Consider the following 20,447-nt stretch of genomic DNA (forward strand, 5'->3'; position numbering starts at 1 on the left):
CAAAATGTCCCAAGGTTCATGCCAAATTTGAAAATAAAAAAAAATTTGGCCTCAATCTTGACTGGCCAAGTTTGGACCACCACCCCACAAGAAACAACTAAATCTCCTCATGCATCAATGAAGTTTTTTGTTTTGTTATAGTAGAATTTAGATGAGAAAAGAGAGCCAGAACCGCCACTGACAGCAGCGAATTGACATAAACCCGAACCAGGAGAGCTTATTATCTTGACATGGCAGGCGGAGCTCTCCTCTCGCTCGCCCGTAGGGAGGCGGGCCTCGCTTCTCCCGCGCCCGGCGAGGCCAGCCCTCTTCTTGGGCAGCCGGAGAAGGGCGGAGCGCAAGCCGGACCCCAACGCGGCTCAGGCGGCCCGAGACGCAGCCGCTGCTGCTGAAGGAGCAGCTGCTCCCGCCATGGCGGAGAGCGAAGCGGAAGGGGAGGCGCTGCGGGCGGTGAGGCGCTGCCTGGAGGCTTTCCCGGCCGAGGCAAGGGGTGAGCCAGGCGGAAGGGAGGACCTTTGCATGGCCCTTCGCAGGGGAAGAGAGCGGGGAGGGCGGAATGGGCGGGCGAGGTTAATCGCCCTCCTAGCGGGCAGCATTAATGTTCCTTCCCTGACAGGATTTCTATCTCGGAGTGCAATCGGGTTATCCGCTGCCGTTTAGCTGTTTGCCCGCAAAAGAAAAGAAAAAGGCGCGTTGATTTACCATACCTCGCAGAGGTTCAAACCGCGAGGTGTCTGCATTTTCCTGCCCCAGCTCTCAAAAGTGAAATATTCTGGACCCGAAAAAATGCACTCACTCGGACCCCCCCTTACTGTTTTAGGGATTGTGAGGAAAGCGGGAGCTTATCCGGGGCATCCCCTTCCCGTTGCAGGGGCAAGCCTTCAGTAGTCTGGAAAGGGCCATAAGTGGTCGAGCACATGTTTTGCACGGGTGTTAGAGCACATACAGGGCCGGATTTAGGTTTGATGAGACCCTAAGCTACTGAAGGTAATAGGGGCCCATGATAAGGATAATAACAAGAGATTAATAATACATTAAAACATTATACGTCCAGCTCTCCTTTGTCAACAACAAATTGTCGCTATTTTTGTGTGTTGAATATATGCTTTATGGACCTAATAGGCATCTAAAGCCATTTGCACATAACAAAATATGTATTTTATCAAAGTAATTGTTGAACTGAAATACAATTAAGGAGAAGTATATTAATAGTGAAATAATTATTAAGCTCTAACTTAAAATGATTGAGGGCCCATTACTTACATCATAGGAGCCTACACAACACAAAACACTGTTGCTGTATGTAGGTTTTATTTTATTTGCTTTTTATCTTCTGTTTTGGAAATGTACATCTAGGGTTTTATTTTCCTTTTGATTTTTTTGGGGGCCCCCAAGAGAGTGGGGCCCTAAACTATAGCTTGTTTAGCTTATACATAAATCCGGCACTGAGCACATATGTCAACTTGAAGTTCCTCTCCCAACCCCCAGCCCCTTGGATAATTTCAAATAACTAGCCACAGGTCCCTGCCAAATGCACATATGTCAGAATGTGGCTGGCTTTGGGGCAAGATGCCCTCAGTGGGGCTTTGTGGCTGAGCATGCTGCTATTGCTACTGCTTGCCTCTTCCTCAGATCTGCACAAGCCATCCAGAGAAAGGAGACTGCTAGGTATTCTTTCTCCTTCCACTTCTTCCTCAGACAGCAGGCATCGGAGATTGGCAGTAGGTCCCCTACTGGGGCACGGACCTCAGCAAGCGCCCCAGTGATGCCAGTATTTGATGCCGGCCTTGTGTGCACAGTACATTAAACCACAGGATATGTTGTGTGTATCCATATGGAATTTGTATATTGTGTATCATGTGCAGCAGCCTTTAAGTTTGTGGCTAAGCATGTCCACGGATTCTTGTATCTGTTCTTTGAATGCCTGTACCAATATTTTAAGTAAGTCCTAGATGCCAGGTTCCTAATTGTTGTATATTTCATATAAACACATGCTACCTCTAATTGCCAAAACAAATAAACTGAAACTAAGCTGAACAGGTATCTGCATGGACATAATCAACGAACCTTGCCCAACCCAACATTTTGAAAAGTGAAGCTTGTTAAGAAAGTCTCATTTTTGTGACTTAAAATAAGCTGCAGGCTAAGAGAACTTAAGAGGCCAGGATCTTCGCTCCAAGCAAATAATAAGTTCTAACCAAGAACTTATTGTTATTATTGTTATTATTGTTGTTGTTATTGTTTTCGGCTTATGACTCATGGTTTGTTTGTAGGAAACAAAACCATGAGTCTGGATTCAGATGTAACTCTTAAGCCAAACCCATGGCTTAGCTGTCAACAGCACGGCAGCAACAGGAGTAGGGGAGGAGTGAAGTGTCCACAATTTTAGCCCTGTGCATCAGCTTGTTGTGCTTTCACCTTTAAACCATAGTTAAGATTAACTGTGACATGTGAATGAGACCAGTCCTTGAAATGGTAACACGATCATTCACGGAAGCGTTTTTTCTTTTGCCTGAACAGAGTTGAGTTTCACAGATTCTGTGCCATATCTTGATAGCCTTCCATCCCCCTTGGAGTTCTATCGGGAATGGGTTTGCCCAAACAAGCCATGTATAATTCGGAATGCAGTCAACCATTGGCCAGCTCTGAAGAAGTGGACATTAGCTTACCTGAGGTAGGAATCTGCCTGGCAGGCCCTAGCTTCAAATATAAAGTGCACAACATGGAAATACTGGAAATAAATTTATTGATGATGTTTCTTAATAAGAGAGTTGCCAGCAAAAACAAATCCCTCCATGAAGTCATCAGCTTCACAGGGGAAAATTTAGTCAGAACTGTTGTGGCTGTTTTACTATTTATGATTTTTATTTATTTATTGAATTAGTATCCTAGTCTTCCTCTTGAAGGAGCTTGGGGAGGCTGTTGTACCTGAGGGAACTGGGACCAGGGGTGGGAAAGTATTTCTAATTTCTGGGCACCAATATTAAGTCATTAGACACCAGGATGACCAATAAAAGGCAAAGAAAAAAAGAAAATAACTCAAAATCTACAGCTGGACACTTGTGTTCATTAGGACCAACCAAAATATCACAAAATAGTGAGCAAGCTTTCAAGTTCTACATAGCTCTTCGTTAGACTTGATGTTACACAAAGCAAGGGGTTTGAAGGCGGGATGTGAGGGGCAAAAAATTAAAGTCCAAAAATTAGGCTGCATGTTGTAGCCATGAGGTCTGCATTTAGATTGCAATTTATTGCATAGTGGTGAACGTCTGGTGTATTTTGGTGCAGGGAAATAATGAACTCCAAGCTGGTGAGTGTGGCAGTAACTCCAAATGGTTATGCTGATGCAGTTTATCAGGACTGGTTTGTTATGCCAGAGGAACGACACATGCCTTTCAGTGCTTTCTTGGACATTGTAGAGAAAAAAGTAACTTCTCCAGGGGTGTTCTATGTGCAAAAGCAGTGCTCGAACTTAACTGAAGAATTCCCTGAACTTATGGGAGATGTGGAGCCTGAAATACCATGGATGAGTGAGGCCGTTGGTAAATATCAAAAGCTTAATTTTATCTATGTGTTGCGCAGTCCATTTAAATGCAGTACTTACAACTGATCTAGCAGTTTCAAGTTATGCACTTTTCTGCTGTTATTGGCCGCCTGCCCGCCCAAAAAAAGATAAATGCCGCAGCAAAAATTCACATTCTGGCTTGAAATACTCTGAAACATTGCATAATTCATGAATTTGTAGAGAGAGATGAATTGATGGCTTTGTAATTGTGTATGCAATTTCCATTCAAATGCTAAGCTGTACAAATTGTGATGTACAGTACTTGTAGATTAATAGACTTTGAGGTCTCTGATCATTTGTGTTGGATGGAGGAAGGACGAGGCAAAGGGAAGAATACTTTCCACCCCCCACCAGCAGTTGTCACCACAGCAACAGCAAGCCTCCTTAAGATAAGAAGTTTTCTCTGGGAGCAGTGGGTCCTTTTTGAGACAAGACTAGAGGGTTTCTGCTTATGTAGATACCAGATTCTTGGATAGGGTACCCCACTCATACAGGGATATTCATATGGCAAGGAAATGCAAAACCAGGATGGAAACACAAATATCTCAAAATTTTCAGGCCTGTGCTTTACTGGTAAAAGTAAATGAGCATTTAAATTACTTTTTAAAAAATAAATGTCTGCTCTTTAAGGGTGATCGCTATATACATGGGAACTTTGCTTCAGACTAAGCTTCCTATCCAGGATGGCAAAACTGAAGCCAGAGTTGAATTAATATAATTGTCCCCTGCTGCTTTCATTGTCAGTATAAATTTGTTCTTTATTGTGTAGGTGGGCTATTAGCAGCCTGTCCTTCCATGTTTCTTAATAAAGGATGATAATAAACTGATCCAGCAGAAAGGTCTTAATCTGGGGATCTTTCAGTGCAAGACAACAGAAATTATTTTTCTCAGATTTATTACTTCTTTCTTTTTAATATAGGAAAGAAGCCTGATGCTGTTAATTTCTGGCTGGGAGAATCTGCTGCAGTGACCTCTTGTATGTACAATGAAATAAATGTATTATTATAATTATTGGCTTTGAAGTCAAGGATGGGCAAAGATATTCCTTTAGAAAACTTGCATGTGTCTTCTGAACATCTACCTATATTCATCTTAGTTGAATTTGGCTTTCCTTGAAGTTAGTGTAGACTGAGGTCTAGGGCTTTTTGCACTCTATAATCACTGCATATGTTTCCTCCCCACATGGAGCTTCATACCACTAGCTTCAGTGCCAATCTGTCAATTTGAGAGATTTTAAGCAGTGTTTGGAAAAGTGAATGCCTAAAATTTGGTGCTTGGTGTGTAGAGAAAAACAGTTGCACCTAGTGCAGGTATAAATGCAGATTCTTACAGCTTTCATACTGCTGCGAGTATTTTTAGCACTGACTGTATTAAGGATAAAGAAACTATCCTTCTTTTCCCCCAACCTTTCATTTCCCCCCTCCAATCTTAGTACATAAAGACCATTATGAAAACTTGTACTGTGTGATCTCTGGAGAGAAACATTTTCTGCTGCATCCGCCAAGTGATCGTCCCTTCATCCCATATGGTACGTATTCTGAGAAGCAGAGGGTGGTGAAGTAAGATGCATACTATTGTTATTTTGAGAGAAATTAGAATTAGGAGGATGAATTTAGGCAACATTTTAATATGCAGCAGGAGAGGACTGCATCCCCTTCCAGCAGCTCATGACAGTGGGTGGAGGATGGGGGTCAGAAGCATAAGTGGGCAGAGCAATGAATATAAATTTTCACTTTGTCCAGTAGGCTAGTTTCTTCACACACCAATCTCTATCCACTATCCAGGGAAGCAAGAGGCATTATCAGAGTTCATTCCAGCCAGGAAAAAAGCTGGGTGTGAAGCAAGACCAGTAAAAGAAGTGGCCTGAGGAGAGTTTGACTGTGGCCTAAAGAGAGTCCCAATGGCCGGATAGAGAGCTCTGAGGGCCACATTTGGTCCCTGGGCCTGAGGATTCCATGCCTTTGCCCCTTTCTTGAAAAGCAGCTGAGGTGGGGGTAACAATTTAAGTCATTGTCATCCAGGATGAAGTGATTCTAATATTTTGCACTCAGGTTAAAAAAGGTAAAGGTACCCCTGCCCGTACGGGCCAGTCTTGACAGACTCTAGGGTTGTGCGCCCATCTCACTCAAGAGGCCGGGGGCCAGCGCTGTCCGGAGACACTTCCTGGTCACGTGGCCAGCGTGACATCGCTGCTCTGGCGAGCCAGAGCCGCACACAGAAACGCCGTTTACCTTCCCGCTTGTAAGCGGTCCCTATTTATCTACTTGCACCCGGGGCTGCTTTCGAACTGCTAGGTTGGCAGGCACTGGGACCGAACAACGGGAGCGCACCCTGCTGTGGGGATTCGAACCGCCGACCTTTCGATCGGCAAGCCCTAGGCGCTGAGGCTTTTACCCACAGCGCCACCCGCGTCCAGGTTAGTTCACCGTTTAAACCCCCTGCCCATGACGTTGCTACTAACCATGGGAGGATTTTTTTTTTAATGCTTGTTTAATTTTTCTACATTGTGGCTAGTAGCAGCAACAAATATGTGGGTATTTTTTAGGAAAGTAAAAACATAGGGAGGTCCAGTCGTGTTAACATCTGGATTGTCTTCAGGTTTTATAAAAGATACTATGCTCAAAGCCAGTTCCCAACAAGTGCCTGGCTAAACTAAATTCTACCCCTATAATTTTAGTCTGTTTTTAATGCTTAACATTGACATTCTCTTTGCCTCTGTTCTATGCCCTCTTCCAACAGTTTTCATGCTTCACATTTCAGAATTGTATCCATCAGCAACCTACCACATAGCAGAAAACGGGTCATTTGAAGTTGTGGATGACAAAGCTGCAGAGAAGGTAATGGTTTTTGTGTTAAGTACTGTCTGAGGGCAGCTGCTAAGAGGGAATGAATGAATGAAGTGTTGAGGCCTGTTTTGTTTTTTGGGTCGGGCTTCTTCACAGCACACCTCTATTTGATTTTTTTGAATATTTATTTACCCCCTTTATTAAATCTGGTTAAAAAGGGTAAGAATGCTGTTGGCAAATATGGGTAGACATGTTCAAATAATTGTTTATTCTATTTTTCTATTTTTCATATGCATCCCTTGTCAAAAGGCCCACAGGGTGGTTTACAGGACAGCACAGAATACATAATATATAAAAATATATAACATAATATCCATGCAATACAAAACATTAAATGTTATATAAACAGAATTCATAACAATAAGCAATATATAGCAATCTTGTTGGCAATCATCTGTCTTGATAGACAATGGAGTGCTCCTCCAGGGGTGAAGTCAAACTGCTGTGTTTGCAGCATCAAAGTGACCTCCCCAAGGCACAAGCCTGGGCAGTGTGTATGGAGGTCCTGGGCTGCCCAGACAACAAGACCACCCCCCTCAGCCTTGCTGATGTGGTCCAAAGGAAAGCAGAACAATACGTTTCGCACCAGCTTGGCTGCAGGAATTGCTGGGAGGAGGTGTACAAGGCACCATCCAACCATTTTAGGGACTCCACTCTAGATTTGTGTAGGGATTACTCCTTAGTCTTTTCTTCTAAGCAGAGGCTTAGGATCAGAGTTTTCCTTTTCCTAGATGGGCTACCTTCCCAGGTTGACGAACCTGGGAAGATCACAGGGTTTATTATCATAGGGGAGGTGGTTTTAATGCATAGTGAATGTGTGTGTCAATAGTCAGCCAAAATTTCCTCTCCCCCCCCCCCCCAAAAAAAGTAATTTAAACATATGTAGTACATATGCAAATCTAGGTTTGTCATATTTCAAACAGTGAAAATCTGGACAGAGCCCCCCTTTTCTTTTTGAGCCAAAAATATTATGTTTCTGAATTTTTAAAATGGAAAATCAGCAAAAACTGCACTGTCTACATGGGCTGCCATACGTCCAGATTTTCCTGGACATTTGAGGGATTCCTGCCTGGACGCTGCTGCCAACTGCAGTATTCCAGATATGTCCGGGAAATTCCGGATGTATGGCAACCCTAGCAAATCCATTTTTACATGCCAGTATTCCTGTCACTAACCCACCACCACCACCACCCAATCTTTAGATTTTGCTTTAGGCAACAGATGGGTGCTCTCCAGGGAGATGGAAAAAAATGGAATGTTGGGTTACCTAATAGTTAGAAGGGAATACACTGCTAGATGTTTTTCAAGTATTTGTTACCTCTGTGTTTGGTGTGGAGAGAACAATCTGGCTCTTAATACGGCTAAGACCAAGGAATTGGTGGTGGATTACAGGAAAAAAAAGGCGGACATTCAGCCCTTGTATATCAACGGGGAACGGGTGGAGAGGGTGGCGGAATTCAGGTTTTTGGGAGTAACTATCGATCAGGGCATGACTTGGAGCGCAAATACCACTGCTCTGGTGAAGAAGGCCCAGCAGAGAATTTATTTCCTCAGACTTTTAAAGAAGAACAATCTGAGTGAGAGACTGCTGGTGTCCTTCTACCGAGGCTCCATAGAGAGCATTCTTACATACTGTATTTGTGCTTGGTTCTCCAGTTGTACAGCTAGGGAGAGGAAGGTGCTCCAGAAGGTCATAACCACAGCCCAAAGGATTATTGGTCATCCTCTCCCATCTTTGGAAGAACTGTACGGTTCCCGTTGTCTTAGGAAAGCAAACAACATCCTGCAGGATTCATCTCACCCGGGACACAGTCTGTTTGCACTACTGCCTTCTGGCAGGAGATATAGAAACATCAAGTCAAGGACAAATAGACTGAAAAACAGTTTCTATCCAAGAGCTGTGGCCTTTTTGAATGCTGTAACTCGATAGTGTGACCTGGGAGTTTGATGGGTGTTGGTGTGGGTGTGGCTGGAATGTGGTTTGTTTGGTTGTTGTTGTTGTTTTGCTTTTGTTGTTTTTAAGGGATGGCATCCAATTTCGTTGCACTTGTGCAATGTTGCACTTGTGTAATGACAATAAAGAATATTCTATTCTATTCTATTCTATTCTATTCTATTCTATTCTATTCTATTCTATTCTATTAGGAAATTTCTGAAGTAATACAGCAATTTCTCTTATTAAATAGAGCATTTTTTTTTTGTTCCATAACCTTTCATCCTTATAGGTGCCCTGGATTCCATTGGATCCTTTAAATCCAGATCTAGAACGATTTCCAGAATATGCCCAGGCAAAGCCTTTGCGGTGCACTGTGAAGTCTGGAGAGATGTTGTATCTTCCTTCTCTCTGGTTCCATCATGTTCAGCAGTCACATGGCTGCATAGCAGGTGAGAGGAGTGTGGCATGCACAAGCACACCAAATTTCACATGTCATGTTTCTTCTTCAAGATAGGTTTTGTGGTTCCCTCAGTCTACTATCAGTTGGATTTATTTATCCCATTTCCAGCCAGAATTAGCTATCTTTACATATAGGCTTGGATCTGGAGATCTTGTGGGCAAAATTCTGCTTAGAGGACACTTCTGCTAGTGGAAGGGTGGGGGAGGTGTTGAGCGGGAGATGATGCAGGAAGGTGCAAGGGGAAAGGAGAGTCAGCCAAAATTGCCTCCCATCAGAAAGACCTCCCATCTGGATCAAAGACTGTTCTGCAAATGGAATGAGTCTTTGCATTTGTGGAACGGCAAACCGGGACCTGAGCTGTAGTGTTTGATTAGATGAAGCTTAAAGAGTGTCAAGATAATTTGGGACCTCAGTTGGAAAATTCAAATCTCTCCCTCCTTTTTCTTTTTACTAATCAACATGGGCCACAATTCAACAACTTTTGTGTGAACTCAGGTAGAAGTTGCACAAGGGCATATTCATTTCAAATTGGGCTTGTGCAGATTCTGTACCGTGGATCAAATATGTGCCTTTGTTTTACTTTCTGTTTCCTTACAAAATGTCCAAAATTGTTACTATAAAAAGCATCAGCACCACCTTGTGGTGTTGAGCTGAGAAGAGCATCCCGGCAATAATTAATTGTACTAATAGGGCCAGTTGTTGATGTAGGGGAAAAAAAGATTATTATCCTGCTTTTTAATTTATTAACAGAGCCATTACATAAATTTGCAGTTCACCAAAACCTCCATAGGTATATTTTTTAGGATACTGAATAAATGAAATCAAAGTGACTGTTAAATGTGTTCTGTCTTACCCTGATCAACTGAAGGTAACTGTCACTAATTAATAGACCAGGACTACTAAACAAAATTCAAATACATGAGAATAAAGTGGATTACTTATTCATTTATTACTATAAAGGGGTTTTAAATACAAAAGCATTTAAAGTGTCTGTTATATAAACCTGACATGTTAGGTCAGAGGCTTTTAAACTGTCCTATCCTTTGCAGATTTTTACACATTAATCTGCTTATTAACAACTCCTGCACATTTACAGAAGATTTCAGGATACATTGTAGGGCATATACTCAGTTCATTTGAGGTAGCCAACACTCCACCTTGGCTCCAGGACAACCAGGAATGCAATTGAACACCGATGTGGAAGGTCATCAGATGGTAAACTGAGGCTAAAATAATAGCCCAAGGCCACCCAGCAACAGCATAGCTGATCCATGTCTACTACCAAGCCCCTTGGATGTCTTAAAATCTTCTCGGTTGTATTCTGTAGACCTATTGAAATGAATAAACCTAAGTCATGTCCATTAACTTCAATGGGCCTACTGTGAGTAGGACTAATCCTGAATAACACCCTTTATGAGGATAAATTTCTATGTTATACAGTGGTACCTCGGGTTAAGTACGTAATTCGTTCCAGAGGTCCGTTCTTAACCTGAAACTGTTCTTAAGCTGAAGCACCCCCTTATCTAATGGGGCCTCCTGCTGCTGCTGCACCGCCGGAGAACAATTTCTGTTCTCATCCTGAAGCAAAGTTCTTACCCCAAGGTACTATTTCTGGGTTAGCGGAGTCTGTAACCTGAAGCATCTGTAACCTGAAGCGTATGTAACCCAAGGTATCACTGTACTAGCAGTGCAGTAGCCATTGAGGTGATTTCAGCCATGCCAGAAAAATTCCCGTTTTTCAGCTGGTCACAATAACATAGTTAAAATTGGCTGAATAGTTTCATTTTCCAATGGCTATCATATTGCTACTGTGTAATGTATTAATCAAGTCTGAAGTTCTATTTCTTATTGAAATTGGGGCAAACAATGGAAAGATTTGTAGCTTTTGTGTTGAGCTGAAAACTATCAAAATGAGTTTTTCCAAAGACAGATGGTAAGTTATGTCATTTTCTTTTTTCTCCCCCTCAGTGAATTATTGGTATGACATGGAATATGATCTAAAATACTCTTATTATCAGCTGCTGGATTCTCTCACAAAAGCTATAGCACGGAAATCTTAGGGTCTTGGATCAGCTAACCTACTGATGTGGAACTACGGCTGGAATGCGAACTATTTAATTATGGCCTATTAAATCAAGACAAAAGGCAACTGTTTTGCTGCTGACAATTGTTTTGCTGTCACTGAAGCTTAACATCATGTGGATGTTCATGGCATTGTGGACAAAATGGCACCTTATATGGTGGTTTACCTTAAGTAACCGTTGAGATCAAGCACATGAGATGAATATCACCTGCACGGATGAAGCAGATTTTCTGGATCTGTTTCAGTCAGGCTTCACGATGATGTAGTTCCTCTGGTGGAAAGTCCATTTCTGGAGATTGACAGGCCCCTAATTTGTCCTCAGTACATTAGATCATCTGTATGAATATTCTGGAGGAATATTACAGGGAACCAGGCAGAGGGCCTTCTTGGTAGTGGCGCCTACCCTATGGAACACCCTCCCATCAGATGTCAAGCAGAAAAGTAACTATACAACCTTTAGAAGACATCTGAAGGCAGCCCTGTATAGGGAAGTTTTTGATGTTTTATTATGTTTCAGTATATGCTGTATGGGCAGGGTACAAATAAAATCATTATTATTATTAGTGGGCTGGATGGGGATTAATAACCTGAAGTTGAATCAATGCAAGAGCGAAATTATGATAGCAGGCTGCTATTGAATAAGGGCCTTTTTTTGCCTGTTAAGGATGTGGTCAACTCCTGTGGTCACAAGTGTTTGCAGCAGCCACCAGGAGTGCTTTTTATCATCTCACCACTTACATAACCAAGATTCTGTTGGCTATACTCTTTCCCGGAAATAAATACTGGTGACCTCATGGATTGACGACTGCCATGTTTTCAGTGTAAAACTGTCCTTTACAACTGTTTGAAAGCTTCAACTAAAATAGAATGCAGCTGGAAGGGACCCTGAGGGTCATCTAGTCTAACCCCCTGCAATGCAGGAATCTTAACTAAAGCATCCATGACAGATGGCCATCCAACCTCTGCTTAAAAACCTCCAAGGGAAGGAGAGTCCACCACCTTCTGAAGTCTGCTCCACTGTTGAATAGCTCTTACCACCAGGAAATTCTTCCTGATGTTTAGTCCTGGTAACTTGAAGTGAGCGAAGGATGTGAAAAGCAAACCTTAGCTTTAATCAACAAGGCATATAAAGCTTTGGGCTAAGGAATCGCCTATTTGACCAAATTCTGTGGGTTAAACCACTGAGCCTAGGACTTGCCGGTCAGAAGGTCGGCGGTTCGAAACCCCGCGATGGGGTGAGCTCCCGTTGCCTGGTCCCTGCTCCTGCCAACCTAGCAGTTTGAAAGCACGTCAAAGTGCGAGTAGATAAATAGGTACCGCTCCGGTGGGAAGGTAAACGACGTTTCTGTGCGCTGCTCTGGTTTGCCAGAAGTGGCTTAGTCATGCTGGCCACATGACCGGGAAGCTGTACACCGGCTCCCTCGGCCAATAAAGTGAGATGAGCGCCGCAACCCCAGAGTCGACCACGACTGGACCTCATGGTCAGGGGTCCCTTTATCTTTACCTGACAGCTGCAGAGCTCACTATTGTGTCGATCGAAGTCAAGAAGACCAATTATTACGTTACAATTCGTAAGGGCAAGCAGGTTCAAGCACCTCACGAGCAAACAAGGGCTAATCCCCTGCCCAAATTCGTTTTCTTTCACATGGAGCTGGCAGGCAGTATCGGTTCTCAGGAGACGGGCAGCTCCCTCTCAAAGTCTGTCCCCGCCAGCGAGTTAGGAAATACATTTCCCAGAAGCCCTAGCGACACCGCTTCCTTTTGTGGGCAGCTTGCAAAGACCCGCTTGACTTTAGCCTGGGAGCAAAAGTTACCGGGCGCGCGTGTTTCTCCTTCTAAAAGCACTGCTCGAAGGACAACTGCCGGTGCGTTGGGGAAGAGGCTGCAAGGTAGATCCGATGGCGGCGGCGGCGAGGATCCTGGTCTTGCCCTCTCCCCGCTGCCTGTGGGACGAGCCGGTCCAAGTGAAAGTCGAGGGTCTGGGGCCGCTGCAGGAGGTGACGCTGCGAGCATCCTTGGTGGACGAGAGCGGCGAGCTTTTCCAGTCGCTCGCCTACTACCGGGCGGGCAGCAGCGGCGAGCTGGACCTCAGCCGCTCGGCGTCGCTGGGCGGCAGCTACTCCGGAGTGGAGCCCATGGGGTTGCTGTGGTCGCTGGCATCCCAGACGCCCTTAAAGCGCCTGGCCAAGAGGGACGTCCTCAGCCCTTTCCGCGTCACCTACGAGGTGCTGGACGGGCGCGGAGTCTCCGGGCGGCTCCTCGGCGAGTGCTGCAGCGAGAGGAGCTTTCTGGCCGACGGGGTGGAGAGGATCCCGGTGCGAGAAGGCAGGCTCCGAGCCACGCTCTTCGTGCCACCCGGTGAGCTTCATTTATCCCCCCCCCCCCGAGGGTCACGAGGTTGCCACGCTCCTCGGATGAGCATTGAATGGCTCACCTCGGAAGTGCGGGCACTTCCCTTCCTGCCCATACATAATCGACGGAGAGAGCCTCGACCAGCTTCGGGAGTTCATAGGATGGTTGAGTTGGATCCCAAGGGTCATGCACTAATCCTGCCCACAGCCACCTCTGGGTGGGCTCGAACCAACAACCTTCTGGTTAACAGTCAGATGCATTAACCCACTGTGCCACCCTATCTTGAGGCTTTGGACTTCTTCCCCAGATGTTGTGAGGATGGTGGGGAGGGAGACTGCCAAGTTCCACAGGTTCCTAATCTCTGCTCTACCCAATAGATTTATTAAATTTTATTTGGGCATTTGTAGCCCACTGCTCTATGATAAGTTCAAGGCAGCTTATAAAGAAGAACTCACAGCAGAAAAATAAAATAGAGCTGAACACACCAATAGTGCCATAAACACATCACCATGAAAACTGCATCGCTGTCAACAGCAGCAGTCTAAAAGCCTCCACTAAAAACAAGTTATGGCAAGAATAATTGCTCCCACCAGTGACACTAATAATGGCAGTGGGACAGCGAGGAGAGCAGATCCCTTGGGAAGAGGGGATTCTTGAGTTACACAATACCATACTCTGATCATAAGCCCATTTTTTTATGAGTAAATTCCTTTTCTAGGCCCTGGACCGTTCCCAGGACTCATTGATTTGTATGGAAGTGGAGGAGGTCTTGTGGAATACAGAGCCAGTCTTCTGGCAAGCCGAGGTTTTGCTACACTGGCTGTTGCTTACATGCACTTTGAGGATTTGCCAACTTTCCCAGAGTTCTTTGAAGTGGACTATTTTGGTGAGGCTGTAGAGTTCCTGCGGAAACAGCAGCAGGTAAGAGGCTTGCTAGAATCACAGTTCTTTGGTGTTGTGTGCTGCCTGTTTTATTTAATTTAATGCATTTATGCCAAAAGGCTCCCAGAGAGGCTTAAAAGAGATCAAGTACTAAGAGGGCTCCATGCCCTCAAGTTCACCATTTAAAAAGACAAGACACATGAGGAAAAGGGAGCAGGAGGGAAGAGGTAAAATCCAGCTCAAGCACAATTCTCACAAGTTATAATTCTTACGACATACTTATTTATTTCAACACTTAATATACTGTCTTCAGTAGATGCCTGCAGTTATATGCCCCTTTCAGTTTCCAATTCTCTTAAGACCAGGGGGAGTGCTTTTTTCTTCATTACCGCGTAGCGCTAAATCGTTCTAACCAGTAGGCTTTTTAAAAGGGCGATAAAACTGACAAACATGGAGCTGACGGAAGTCCTTATCCAACTGTTGTTTCAGGTGAGAGCTACAGCGATTGGAGTCCTAGGACTTTCCAAAGGAGCAGATCTTGCCCTTGCTCTAGCTACGTTTTGGCCAGGTATCAGAGCAGCAGTCAGCATTTCTGGCTCAGGTGTTAATGTTTTTACCCCCCTGCGAGTGAAGGGGCTCACTATTCCTCCCTTTCCATGGGACCCAAACAAGATTAAGGACACTGGTGATCCCGGAGTTGTGGATTTATCAGAAATCATGGCCGATCCCAAAGACCCAGCTACCTGGCACTGCCGCATCCCTGTGGAGACATCCTTAGCCAACTTCCTTTTTCTGTCAGGGCAGGATGACAGAAACTGGCCAAGTGAGTCGTTTTGTCAAGAAGCCGTTGGACACCTCAGGCGGAGTGGGCGCCGTGTGGAGTTCTATTGCTACCCCGGGGCAGGGCACCTCTTAGAGCCCCCCTATCTGCCTCTGTGCTATTCCTCATTTCACAGGCCCCTGGGATTTCTCGTGGTCTGGGGAGGAAAATGGAGAGAACATGCAAAAGCACAGGAAGATGCCTGGCAAAGGATACTGGCTTTTTTCAGACAACACCTGCTGGATTCCACCGTTAAAAGTAATCTGTAGACTGTGGTTTTGTACATGTGTGAAGGAGCTGGTTCTTAATGTGCACATCCCACTTGAGATGTCAAGAACAGGTGCGACGCCTACCTGTTCAGCCATGACCAGGTACGCTAGTAATGCGCAACACACCTCAGCCAAGGGAATTGGTGAAAGCACATTTCCCTCAATGGCTCTTCCAGAAACTGACTGTGGCAGTTATAAGCCCCTTTCAGTTTCCAATTCTCTTAAGAGCAGGGCGAGTGCTTTTTTCTTCATTACCACGTAGCGATACTATGAGCACTTTGTCAGGATGTAAGTGTAATGAGTGTGATCTATTCAGCTTCATCTTAGAACTCAGATTTGAAATAACTTGTCATTTTGCAGCCAAACAAAGGCATGACAAATTTACCAGCGCACTAGTGCCCTGGTCATGTGGCAGAGAAAGGTCATACCTAGCACACCTGCAGGGGTGTATCCTCCATTCACCTGGCCACTTCATTTCCTCCTGTCTCATGAAAAGGTCTTTGAAAGAAATCAATCTCTTTACTCATATCAAGCCAGACCTTCTTGTGAACCCTACCACTTAGCAAAATTTTGAGAAAGCCTGTTAAATTTACACACCTGTTCCTTACATCTTAATACATTTATTATATTTCAGATCAACCTTAATTAATTAATCAGTACATTAATATGCATGTAGCATCCATACACCTTGTTGGTACCTGGTAAGAGAATGGCTTGACAGAGAGATCTGTTCAGCGAAAGGGAGTGGTGATAATGCAATGCATTATTGCTGCCTGAGGCTCGATGAGAAAATTTTCCTGATATGACAATAAAAAAGTCAATAGAATAAATGGTGCAGAGGATGGCATTTGGTAGGGCACGTTAATAGTTCAATCTGATACCTGTTTTCTCAGAAGTAAGCCCTATGGAGTTCTATTAGATGTATTCCCAGATAAGTATGTATTCGATTGGAGTCTAGGAATACAAAACAGTAGCAAATCTAGAAAATCATTTTAGGGGAAAAGTGAACAACACCGATAAACGGAGAAGTCATCAAACTATGGTACAAATTACCAACAATAAACATGATTTCCTCTTGTTTCAGTGTAGTCGTTTGTTTTAGAAATAAATAAAGAGTAACTACACTGCCGAGACTCTTTATAAAACTAACAGAAGGCTAGTGTGGTGTAATGGCTGGTTTGGGATTATGGACTTTATGGCGCCCTGTTTTAGCCACTGCTACTTCTGGAGAATAATATTCCTCTTAACTTTAAGTGAAATCCTATGCATGTCAACTCAGATGTAAGTCTTGGAGGAGGAGTCCAAGAACCTGCACTCCTCCAGATGTTGCTGAACTTCAGCCAGGGGTAATGGGAGCAGGATTGTAATACCTGGCGACCACAGCCAGGTTCTCCACTTCTGGTTTAGCCTGTACTTTGATTTTTTGGCAGAGAAAGTATAATCATGTTTACTATCCACATTTACCAATCCATTTATATGTAGTGTGTGAAAATTGCCGCACTCTTGAATTATGTCACTGTTCTTCCTTTGCTTTGTATAGCTCTATTCATTAAGCAATTTGTAATGATTACGTTTCTTTATATGTAATTAAAAGTGGAAAGAGCTGTCTCCACAGGGATTTTGTGAAGTTTAATGTGATATTGCTGCTTCTGAAAGATTTTTGTAAATCCCCTAGAGTTGGGGTGTGTGTATAATGAGAGAGTATAAATAAAGAATCTAAAACTATGTTCAGAGAGCTTTTTTATATATATAGCATGCATTACCCCTGTGAATGTTTTTAACACTGTATAAATGTTTAACTCTTCTTTTCTGATTCCTCCGAAGCGTATGGGAAATTGCAGATTAAACATTAACTTGAAACTGAGTTCCGCCAAGAAGTTTGCTTGCTTAAAACAAAACCATCAGGATCAGTTATTAAACTAACACCCCCTTCCTGTTCCAGTTATATGTAGGAGTATTAAAGTGCATTATGAACATTATTCTCTTTAAACTCACACATTTTATATGTCAAAAGCTGACATAGCACCTGCTTTTGACATGAGTACAACATCCTTAGAGGATCCTGCTATGGATTTTAACCAGATCTGGGCCATTCATTCCACTCAAAGTTTTGAAATGATCATCACCTTGGCCGTTCAAGGAAGTGGCAATGTATGAAATGGCCAGTTTATGCCATTTGCCCTTTCCCTTAAGTGAATGAACTAAAAACACTTCCGCTTGCAAACTGATGTTCTCTCATGTATTTTAAGCTAAAATCTAGGCTTGCCCCAAACACACAGTAGGAGTGAGTTCTTAAATTGCTGGATGTTCACAGGGTGTGTGTGTGTTTAAAATCTGTTCAAGTATAAAACTAGCAAAGCAGAGAGTGGATTTTTCTCCATAGTGTGCTACATTTTGTATATTCATAAAGACTTTTGTGGGAAAAGATTGAAGAACTGTAGTGGTACAGTCTACTCTCCCAGCATAGGACTCTGCTTGTGTCAACCACACCTTAATGTCAATACATGTATCTTGGGTGTATTTAAGGGAAATGAGTACCCATTCAAAGATGTGAGAAAAAGATTGGCATTTCTTACTCTGAAGAGTCACAAATAAGGTGGAGCTTGGGATGTGTATATAATATCTCACTAGCTCTTTGGCACCAGTCATTTTCTTTAATCAAAAAAAGAAGGAAGTTAGGAGGGTACCTAACACAGCAGAATACTTGGATTCCTGCCCATCGCTACTGCATCTCATCTATGCAATGGACATTCTAATGCCTAAGGTAAGATTAATCAAATATTTTAACTCTTTACTAGTGCTGGACATGATTTTCCTTACTGCAGAGGAAACACAATACTTGACAAGCTGAATTTCCACAACACGTAAGTGGCCATGGAAGATTTTTAGTGTAGCAGATTGAGGGGTGTGTATAACCCCCCCCCCCAAAAAAAAAACCCCAGAAGCTTTTCTTTTGGGAATTATAGGGACAGAACTACCTAAATTGTATAGAAATTTATTTACGTATGCTACTACAGCAGCAAGAATGTTAAGGTAAAGGAACCCCTGCCTGTACGGGCCAGTCTTGACAGACTCTAGGGTTGTGCACCCATCTCACTCAAGAGGCCAGGGGCCAGCGCTGTCCGGAGACACTTCCGGGTCACGTGGCCAGCGTGACATCGCTGCTCTGGCGAGCCAGAGCCACACACGGAAACGCCGTTTACCTTCCCGCTAGTAAGCGGTCCCTATTTATCTACTTGCACCTGGGAGTGCTTTCGAACTGCTAGGTTGGCAGGCGCTGGGACCGAACAACGGGAGCACACCCCGCTGCAGGGATTCAAACCGCCGACCTTTCGATCAGCAAGCCCTAGGCACTGAGGCTTTTACCCACAGCGCCACCCGCGTCCCTAGCAAGAATGTTACTTGCCCCAAAATGGAAAGAAGCAGAAGTCCCAGCAAATGAAGATTGGACACAAAAAGTTATGGAAAATGCAGAAATGGTGAAACTTACCGGAAGAATAAGAAATCAAGATAACAAACTTTTTATAAAGGAATGGAAATGGTTTATTGAATATTTACACATATATAGTAAATAGATAAAAGCATTAGCAGGATTATTGTAATAACCTGCAGTTTTATAAGAGTATATATTTACAGTAGATAATTAAATGAGAAAGTTAAATGAATTTGGATATGCAGAAGATATTAAGAATACATTTAAGGAACCACAGAAAGAGGGGGAAGGAAGTCAAGTTTTGCAATTTTAAATGGATTGTAAAACTAATGAAATGTATAAATAAAAAACTAAAGAAAAAGAAGATTCAGAAACAAGTAAGGGCACCTGACTTTAGAAGAGATGAATTAATTTAAATATATTTTCAAGAGAGTGATATTAGAATATATAATTGTTGATCTAAATGCCATCAAACACTACCCAGTATTAATGAAGTCACAAAATATTTCTCATGATCAAAAGTCCAAATTTAGTGAAATGTAGAACAGCAAGACCATATGGACGGCAATCTTCTTACCAATGCTCTTCATAAAGGCCAAACCAATGGAATGATGGAAGCTACAAATCAGTTCAGCCTCATAGACGCTGTCCCGTTGCTGCCTTTGGTCACAATACTATACTGAGTCATGTAGATTATGTCTTCAGAGCATGAGCAAACTTGCAGAAACACGTTCAGGTGCCTACAAATCATTTGAAAATGGATCACATGTCATCTGATAAACCTTGAGCTGGGCGCTCCTTTGAGAAAATCAAAAGAATAAGAATGGATGAAGAATTTGAAATCAGTGATGAGAAAGTGACCAGGTGTAGCAGCATGACAGAAATGTGGTATTTGTTATGGGTCATATGGGTGCTTGTTCTGAAATTAATATTTCAGTGGAGAATATAACAAAAGACATACTATATAATTAGTGACCAACACAAGGAGGCCACTGATGGAAGGAATCTGTGTGACTTAAAGAACTCAATGCTACCTAAATTAAGTGCTTTTGAAGAGAATTCTCAATTAAGGAACATGGTCAATAGCAGCTAATATTGAAACAACAAGGGAAGATGGAAATGGAAGCTATGAGAGAGAAGTGTGTAATTAAATATATTTATAGGTGATTTTAATAATCACAGCTTTTTGTGTGTGATGGTGGGGGAGTATCCAAATATTTTTACAATAGTAATGTTTCCGGGCCAGTGTAAGGAAACCTCAGTCATAGTTCTATATTTTTTTCTGTACATAGGGAAGTAAAAAAAAAAAAGAGAGAGAAATCAGCATAGGTACAATGATAGGAATTTCAGATATCTTTATTTTTAACTAGGGGGAATGGTCAATATATCCTTCTATTGAAATGACTAATGTTTTGTTTTTTGATGTAAGTACCCAAGTTGCACAATTAATTCAGCAACATTTGTTTTCTGTAAAGGTTGAAACCTTTCCATTCTACCTGCTCTCTGTGAAGGTCATCCAGGCTCGACACGTACCTTCAAGAGACCTATGTGAGTGAGTTGTTAAATCCATTGCATTGCATTTATCTTGAGGTTTTTTTGGGAGTCCAGAACCTCTATAACAAGAATGTACACTGTCCTGCATCTCTTTCAGTACGTATGTTGTTTTTTGAAGGTTCTTCAAAGTGTGGGATGGAAGACTGGGAAACCTGTATTTTCCCCTCTGCAGAAAAGCCTACAAAACCTTATTATTACCTAATGATAATAAAGCACCAATTAATGATTATTGATGCGGTTTTGTTTT

General features: G+C 43.0%; 3 protein-coding genes across 9 annotated transcripts in view; all 3 read left to right on the forward strand.

Moving 5' to 3' along the window:
* The first annotated feature begins 283 nt into the window (after window positions 1-283).
* Window positions 284-11,688, forward strand: JMJD7 (jumonji domain containing 7). Of its 6 annotated transcripts, none has more exons than XM_028723665.2 (8): window positions 284-490; window positions 2,521-2,674; window positions 3,289-3,542; window positions 4,485-4,541; window positions 4,998-5,093; window positions 6,305-6,402; window positions 8,637-8,796; window positions 10,776-11,688. In XM_028723665.2, exons 1-8 carry the CDS (start codon window positions 412-414, stop codon window positions 10,865-10,867), a joined length of 990 nt encoding a protein of 329 aa, XP_028579498.2. In that variant the 5' UTR covers window positions 284-411; the 3' UTR covers window positions 10,868-11,688. The 6 variants fall into 6 exon arrangements, with proteins under 6 accessions (XP_028579498.2, XP_028579488.2, XP_077783284.1 ...); XM_028723655.2 differs by having other exon boundaries at window positions 291-490; window positions 6,326-6,402; XM_077927158.1 differs by lacking the exon at window positions 284-490 and adding an exon at window positions 1,113-1,668.
* Window positions 11,689-12,279: 591 nt separating this feature from the next.
* On the forward strand, window positions 12,280-16,938 carry LOC114594235 (acyl-coenzyme A thioesterase 1-like). The gene is made up of 3 exons (XM_028723637.2): window positions 12,280-13,248; window positions 13,961-14,163; window positions 14,614-16,938. The coding sequence occupies exons 1-3, from the start codon at window positions 12,789-12,791 to the stop codon at window positions 15,211-15,213; spliced, it is 1,263 nt and encodes a 420-aa protein (XP_028579470.2). The 5' UTR covers window positions 12,280-12,788; the 3' UTR covers window positions 15,214-16,938.
* A 133-nt stretch (window positions 16,939-17,071) lies between these two features.
* Window positions 17,072-20,447, forward strand: part of LOC114594233 (cytosolic phospholipase A2 delta-like) — a 35,040-nt gene continuing 31,664 nt past the window's right edge. Inside the window, exons 1-2 of one of the 2 annotated variants that reach the window (XM_077927153.1) lie at window positions 17,072-18,077; window positions 20,122-20,194. Coding sequence is in view for 1 of the 2 variants with exons in the window: in XM_077927150.1 (XP_077783276.1) it covers window positions 20,047-20,194 (148 nt within the window). In the remaining variant the exon portion in view is untranslated. Of the gene's footprint in view, window positions 20,195-20,447 lie in introns of both variants that reach the window. The other variant, XM_077927150.1, reaches the window with a different exon arrangement.

This window comes from Podarcis muralis, chromosome 1, assembly GCF_964188315.1.
Source record: "Podarcis muralis chromosome 1, rPodMur119.hap1.1, whole genome shotgun sequence".
Taxonomy (NCBI): domain Eukaryota; kingdom Metazoa; phylum Chordata; class Lepidosauria; order Squamata; family Lacertidae; genus Podarcis; species Podarcis muralis.

What these genes read in the sequence shown, in the direction of transcription:
- JMJD7 (XM_077927158.1), top strand. Translation starts at nt 1,548, where the DNA reads ATGTGGCTGGCTTTGGGGCAAGATGCCCTCAGTGGGGCTTTGTGGCTG. An exon ending in CAGAGAAAGGAGACTGCTAG is followed by an intron (nt 1,669 to 2,520) that starts GTATTCTTTCTC and finishes TTGCCTGAACAG; the next exon opens with AGTTGAGTTTCACAGATTCT. An exon ending in TCGTCCCTTCATCCCATATG is followed by an intron (nt 5,094 to 6,304) that starts GTACGTATTCTG and finishes CTCTTCCAACAG; the next exon opens with TTTTCATGCTTCACATTTCA.
- LOC114594235 (XM_028723637.2), top strand. Translation starts at nt 12,789, where the DNA reads ATGGCGGCGGCGGCGAGGATCCTGGTCTTGCCCTCTCCCCGCTGCCTG. An exon ending in CACGCTCTTCGTGCCACCCG is followed by an intron (nt 13,249 to 13,960) that starts GTGAGCTTCATT and finishes TTCCTTTTCTAG; the next exon opens with GCCCTGGACCGTTCCCAGGA. An exon ending in TCCTGCGGAAACAGCAGCAG is followed by an intron (nt 14,164 to 14,613) that starts GTAAGAGGCTTG and finishes CTGTTGTTTCAG; the next exon opens with GTGAGAGCTACAGCGATTGG.